Here is a 6,650-nt window from a genome sequence, read left to right on the forward strand (position 1 = left end):
AAAATATTTGCATTTATTTCTTAGGACGTCTGTAACCAATCACCTCAAAATAGGGGCTTAAAACAACAGTAATGAACTGTCTTCCAGCTCTGGAGATGAGAAGTCTGAGATCAAGGTATCTCAGAGCCATGCTCCCTCTGGAGGCTCTAGGGGAGGATCCTTCCTGCCTCTCCCAGCTCCTGGTGGCTCCAGGCGTCCCTGGGCATCACGCCAGTCTGTGCCTCCATCTCCACGTGGCCTTCTCCTGTGTCTGTGCCTCCTCTTTTGTCTCTTAAACAGACACCTGTAATTGGATTTAGGGCCCATCTAATCCAGGATGATCGCATCTCAAGATCTTTACCTTAATTACACCTGCAAAGACCCTATTTCCAAATAAGGTCCCATTCCCCAGTTCTGAGAGTCAGAATATGGGCATATATTTTGGGGGCCACTGCTCAATACACTACAATTGTATGCTGTTCCCTCTGGATGTTCTAGGGGAGGATCCTTCCTGCCTCTTCCAGCTCCTGGGGGCTCCAAGAATCCCTGGGCTTGTGGCCATGTGACTCCAGTCTCTGCCTCTGTCTCCATGTGACCTCCTCCTCTGTGTCTGTGTCCCCTCATCTGTCTCTTATAGTGACACTTACTGCATTTGGGACCCATCCTTATCCAGAATAATCTCATTTCCAGATCATTCACATGATCACATCTGCAGACTCTTTTTCCAAATAAGGTTGCACTTACAGGTTCCAGGTAGAGATGACTTTTTTGCAGAATGTTGTTCAACCAATTACGATATCCTACCGTGTTCAACCCCAAATGAAACACATGTTAGACTGTAGTCCAAATATGTCTATTATTTTTTAAAAATTAATTATTACTTTTTAATATTCAGAGACAGGGTCTCACTTTATCACCCAGGCTGTAGTGCAATGGTGTGATCATAGCTCACTGCAGCCTCAAACTCTTGGGCTCAAGTGATCCTCCTACCTCAGCTTCTTGAGTAGCTGTGACTGTGGGCCTGCACCACTATTATATTTTATCTATCACTAGGCCCAAGGTCTCCTTGCTTGAGGCTCAAACTTTTTTCATGATGTTTTTGCTGCCAGGAGAACACGTCCTCCCATTTGTCCATATCATTCTGCCCAGCCATTCTTCTATTCTTGGCTCCATGAAAATGCTATCTCAGCCATCAAAATACAGCTCTTTCCTAATGGGACTACAATCCCACCTGTTTTTTCATCCCCTAGAATCTGAATGCTCTCTGAACTACTTTGAATGTTTCCAAACGCCTCTTCAGCCCATCACCTCATGTGAACACAGAAATTTGGGTTGATAGGATGTTTTTACCATTTTTTTCCAGGTAAAATTTCACCAAGGTATGTCCTGCAGAAACATTCTCTACACCGAGGAGAATTTACCTCCCCAGATCTCAGTTTCCGCATCATGCACTGAAGCAGGGAGTCCAAATGAATGTGTTTCTAAAACCCTCTGCTGCGTGTATTTATCTAGCACAGTGTTTTCTAACCAGGGATGGTACAGCCTCATGGGGATAATGTGGCCATGTCTAGAGACAGTTTTGGTTGTCACACTGGGGTGGTGGATGCTCCTGGCATCTGGTGGGTGGAGCCCAGGGACACTGCTCAACACCCTACAGTGCACAGGACGGTCCCACCACAGAGAATCCTCCAGCCCCAGATTTCCATAGTGCTGAGGCTGAGAAATCCTTAGCATGAGGAACTCAATCTATTATCTATCTATCTATCTATCTATCTATCTATCTATCTATCTATCTATCTATTCTCCATCCATCCATCACCCATCCAACCATCCATCGTCTATTTTTCTATCTACCCATCTATCATCTACCCAACTACCTATCTAATCCACCCAACCATCTCTCATCAGTCTATGTATGTATCTATCCATCTATTGATCATCCATTCAATGATTTATTATATATCGTCTATCTATAATTCATCCAAACATCCATCATCTATTTATCCTTATACCTATCTATCTAACATTCACCCAACCATCCATCATTTATCTATCTGTGTATCTATCATCCATCCAACCATCCACCATTTATCTATCTATCAATCATCCATCCAACCATCTATTATCTATCGACCTATCTTACTCCTTTCTATAATTATTATCTATTTATATCTGTAAATCATCTATCTGTATCAATCATTATTTATGTCTCCTATCCATATCTATTATCAACCTATCTATCTGTCATCTATCTACCATCTATCTATCACTTATCTATCTATATCAATCTTCTGTCAGTTATCTATCTACCAATCTAATCTATTATTTATGTCAGTGGCTCTCAGCTAGGAGCAAGTTTGTACCCCCTAAAGGGGCATTTGGCAATGTCCAGAGACATTTTTGGTCATCACAATTTTGGGGGGTGGAGGGGTACTAGTATCTGGCGGGTAGAGCCCAGGGATGCTGCTCAACACCCTACAAAGGACACCCCAGCCCAGAGAATCATCCAACCCCAAATGTCATTCATGTGCATTTTGAGAGACCCTGCATCATCTGAAGAGCCTGTCTATTGAGGATCAACACTCCAAGCACCACCTCCTCCTCCACCTCTCTGCCTCCTCAGGCCTCTCTTGATATCCAGCACACAGTAAGGGCTGTGCAGATATATTTAAGCATATAAGTGGATTGATGAATGAGAGATGGGCTCTATGCCTCCCACAGAGTTTTTAAAAAAAAACTACATTCTTTAGTTTCCATGACCGACATTCTTTAACAATTGGCAACAGTGCATTTCTTGAAATGCTGACAGTCATATTTTTCCCAAATGTTTATCTTGTTTGCCTTTTTCCTTCCTCTGAGGGGAAGCAAAAGAAGGACAGTTTTGCATATTTGTGGAACACCAGTACATGTATTTCCAGATGTCTCTTTGACAAAAAATAAAAAAGAAAAATCCTAAAGGATTTCCTAGGACACTGCTTCTCAGTCCCCACACTGTCTTGCTGCATACTGAAATTGTCACTACATGCAAATGACACTCAAACTCTGCCTTCCTGCCTGCCAAATCTGTCATCAGAAGCATTGCCTTTGACTCAGTTTCCTTGCCTGTTAAAAATGTGTAGAGAAGATAATCATTGAGAGAAGGTGAATGAAAGCAGTTTTTTCAACCACTCTGATGGAAACCCAAATTCACGTGACTCTCTTTTGTCCTTGAAAATAGCATTGTCATCACTGCCTGGTTTTTGGGAGAATATTATTTTATTATCAAATGTACAGTATATTGACCTTAAAAATACAGTACACCAGTCATGGAAATAACAAGTCTTGTATTATTCATGGGCACAGACTGACTCATGGCTAGGGAAGAAGCAGCCACCTTAGACTGGACGGACAGCTCAGATACTGCAGAGAAGTTTCTGGACTTTTAGGAGAAGACTCTAGATTCAATTCTGTAAAACTATGATGCAGTTTTCTCCTTCCTTTCCTCTCACCTCCTCTGAGCACAGCTTTCAACAAAAATTTTGCATACAAGAAAATCTAATATCGCAGCCTTCCCCACTGCAGGGTTCCTGGAGAAGGTAATATAACAGTGGTTACTGAATTTGAAGGAGGTTGGAGAGGAATTTTTTAAAATTATATTTCCATGTCTGCTGTAATGTATCCAAGTCTTGTAAAGACCAATAATTTATTAATTTTAATGAGACAGAAAGTATTTCTCCTTCTAGTCTCATCGTCTGATTTGAGAGGAAAAAAAAAATATATATATATATAAAACATTATATAAAAGGTGAGTTCCAGGAAGAAATAAGTTTTTTTCATATAAAATGGTAGCTGTATGTATGTAACTTTGAATTAAAAATATATATATATATCAATCACTCTGGTTCTAAATCCTTATCGGGCAAGCTAGAGTTTTGAAGTGACAGAGGAAATAACTAAAAGATGACTTGTCAATCTGGAACAAAGTCTATTATGTAAAAACTGCAGCAGGTTAACTAGGTGATGCGTCTTTAATGGGGTACTGGAGGGTTGTTCGTGTCTATGGTTTATTTTTGGTGAATGTTCTTCAGATATCCTATGGACGCTTATGAAGGCAGTTGAGTGGCATTTGCAAAAAAAAGAAAAATTGCAGTCAGAGCACAGATACCCCGAATGAAGCCTCTGGAATGATGTAAACACAAAAGAAAGTTCCCAGCAAGGCTGAGCCCTCCTTCTCGTGTCTGTATTGCTTCCTTTTCCCAACAATCGTAGATCAAGTTCAACCTCAACTTGAAACCCACGGGGAGCCCCCATGCACTATGACACATTATTTAAGAGCTCCGATTCCCCAGCCTGACTTCCCCTACAAACCGCGCTTTGTTGTCAGTTCCTAAGCAATCATTCTGGAATCCACATTTCAGAAGACATGGATGTAAGTTGTTTTGGAGTCACTGCCGAGAATGTTTTTTGCCATGCACTTGTAGAAGCCGGCGTCTCTCTGTGTGGCATGCTGGATGGTCAGTGATCCCTGGGGGTGAAGAAATCTGTTTCCATACAGACGAGCCTGAACCCCTGCCTTCAGATGCGACTTATCCGGCAACTCCCACGTGATGTCAGCTTTGGGAATCCCCATAGCCATGCAGTTCAGTTTCACGGTGTTCCCGGGCCGGGTGTAGATGACGGGGGTGGGCTCGCTGGTGATCCGGGGAGGATAGGCGATCACAATCACGGGGATGCTGGTGACCGAAGGGCCGTCCTCCGTCTCCATCCTGCATACATAGGTACCCCTGTCAAACACCGAGGCCTCACGAACCGCGAGGGTGCCATTGTCCAGAAGGGAAATGCGTCCCAGGGCTTGGGGGCCCTCCAGATGCATGCCGTTGGGGAGCGTCCAGGAGAAACGTCCCTGCCCGGCCCCAGGAGGGGTGCAGGGGAGCTTCAGGGTCTCACCGTTGATGATGCTGACCAGGTTGTGATACTGCTTGTTTGCTTCTGGTTTCAGCCCCACCTTCAGGGAGACCAGCCTCTCCGTGTGGCCAGCGGCATTGCGGGCCACGCAGCGGTAGGCCCCGGCATCCACCGAGGAGAGACCGCTGATGTGGAGCATGCCGTCAGCCTTGTGGTAGAAGCGCTGCAGCTGCTGTCCACTCTGCAGATCGGTGCCATTGGGAAGGACCCACACCAGGCTGGGTGTTGGGCTCCCCGCGGCAGAGCAGTTGAGGCTGATGGTGTGGCCCGCCATGGCCGTGATCTTCTCGCTGATGGGGTCGTGGAAGATGGGTTTCTCCATGGGCTCCAGGACAGTGAGCTGCACGATCAACCTGGCCTCCCCTCCCTCGTTGCGCGCCATGCATACTAGCTGGACGGAGTCGCTCTTCCTCAGACTCCTGATGTCTAGGGAACCGTTGCCATGGACAGTGACCCGGTTTCCATAGTACGGAGCTGGCAGAACCACACCCTCGGGAAAAGCCCATAACACCCTCGGGGTGGGGATGCCTTCAGCTCTGCAGTCAATCAGTTTCCGACTGCCCCCGGCTGCGATCTCCCGCACAGTGGTGATGCGGTTGGGGCTACCGTTGATCTTGGGTGGCTGGACTTTGACGTGAATCCACACCGTCTTCCTATCCTCTCCGGCGCTGTTCCTGACCAGGCAGGTGTAGTTGCCGCTGTCAGAGCGCTGGGCTTTCTGAATAAAGAGAGTGCCATCTTGGTATATCTGATACTTCTCAGAGGAGGTAGGGATCACCCGGTTGGTTGGGGACAACCAAGTCACCTTGGGCGTGGGTTCTCCTTTGGCCTCACAGGCTACAGTGGCCACGTCTCCATAGGGCACCTGAACTGCCAAGTAAGTCTTGTTCCGGATGGTGGCGGGCGCTGTCACCACCTTGACTCTGACTCTCATCTCGTCCTTCCCTACCTGATTTTCGGCAAAGCAGGTGTAGTCTCCTTCCTCCCTCATCCCCACTTCCTTAAAGTAGAGCGTCCCATTGTTGAAGACCACATAGCGCTTGGTGCGTCCACCGCTGTCATCTGACTGCATGAAAGAGTTCACCAGACTCCCATCCCGGAGGCTCCAGGAAATCTCAGGATTGGGAAGCCCGGTGGCCACACAGTCCACTTTCAGGTCACCCCCACAGAAGACTTCGTGGTGGTTCTCCTCTTTGTGCTCAATCTTGGCTGGTTTCATCACCACATTCACCTTGAGCACCACAGTGGTCACCAACCTTATGTCGAGCTACACAAAGGTAATCTCCTGCGTCTTTGTCCATCACTGATTTTACCACCAGGGTCCCATTGGCAAACACCTTGATTCTGACACAGAACAGCTAAATGTATTGCCCAAATTCAACACTCAGTGAAGGACTCAGGCTTGGAGTTCTGTTTTTTAAATCAAAATTGGACCAAACCACCTCAATTTAAAACTAGTGGTCATCAGCTTCAGGTTAAGAACCCATTTGCTGAAATCATTTTCCTGGCCAAATCACTGGCTGAAATGAGTCATTTTTTTAAAAAAACGAGCCCACCTGTGAGTTAAATTTTATTGACTTCACACCTTCCTCCACAAAAAGCACAACTCTCTTGACTGCTGTTTTTTGGTTGTTGTTGTTTTGGGGTTTTTGTTTTGTTTTGTTTTGTTTTTTGAGACAGAGTCTCACCTTGTACCCCAAGCTGGAGTGCACTGGCACAATCTCAGC

General features: G+C 45.7%; 1 protein-coding gene across 1 annotated transcript; it reads right to left on the bottom strand.

Annotated features, from left to right (window-relative positions):
- Positions 1–3,215: 3,215 nt before the first annotated feature.
- LOC111535437 (matrix-remodeling-associated protein 5-like) lies at positions 3,216–6,224 on the bottom strand. The gene has a single exon (XM_026451053.1). The coding sequence runs from the start codon at positions 6,140–6,142 to the stop codon at positions 4,373–4,375; it is 1,770 nt and encodes a 589-aa protein (XP_026306838.1). The 5' UTR covers positions 6,143–6,224; the 3' UTR covers positions 3,216–4,372.
- Positions 6,225–6,650: the final 426 nt, after the last annotated feature.

This window comes from Piliocolobus tephrosceles, unplaced genomic scaffold (genome assembly GCF_002776525.5).
Source record: "Piliocolobus tephrosceles isolate RC106 unplaced genomic scaffold, ASM277652v3 unscaffolded_27211, whole genome shotgun sequence".
Taxonomy (NCBI): Eukaryota; Metazoa; Chordata; class Mammalia; order Primates; family Cercopithecidae; genus Piliocolobus; species Piliocolobus tephrosceles.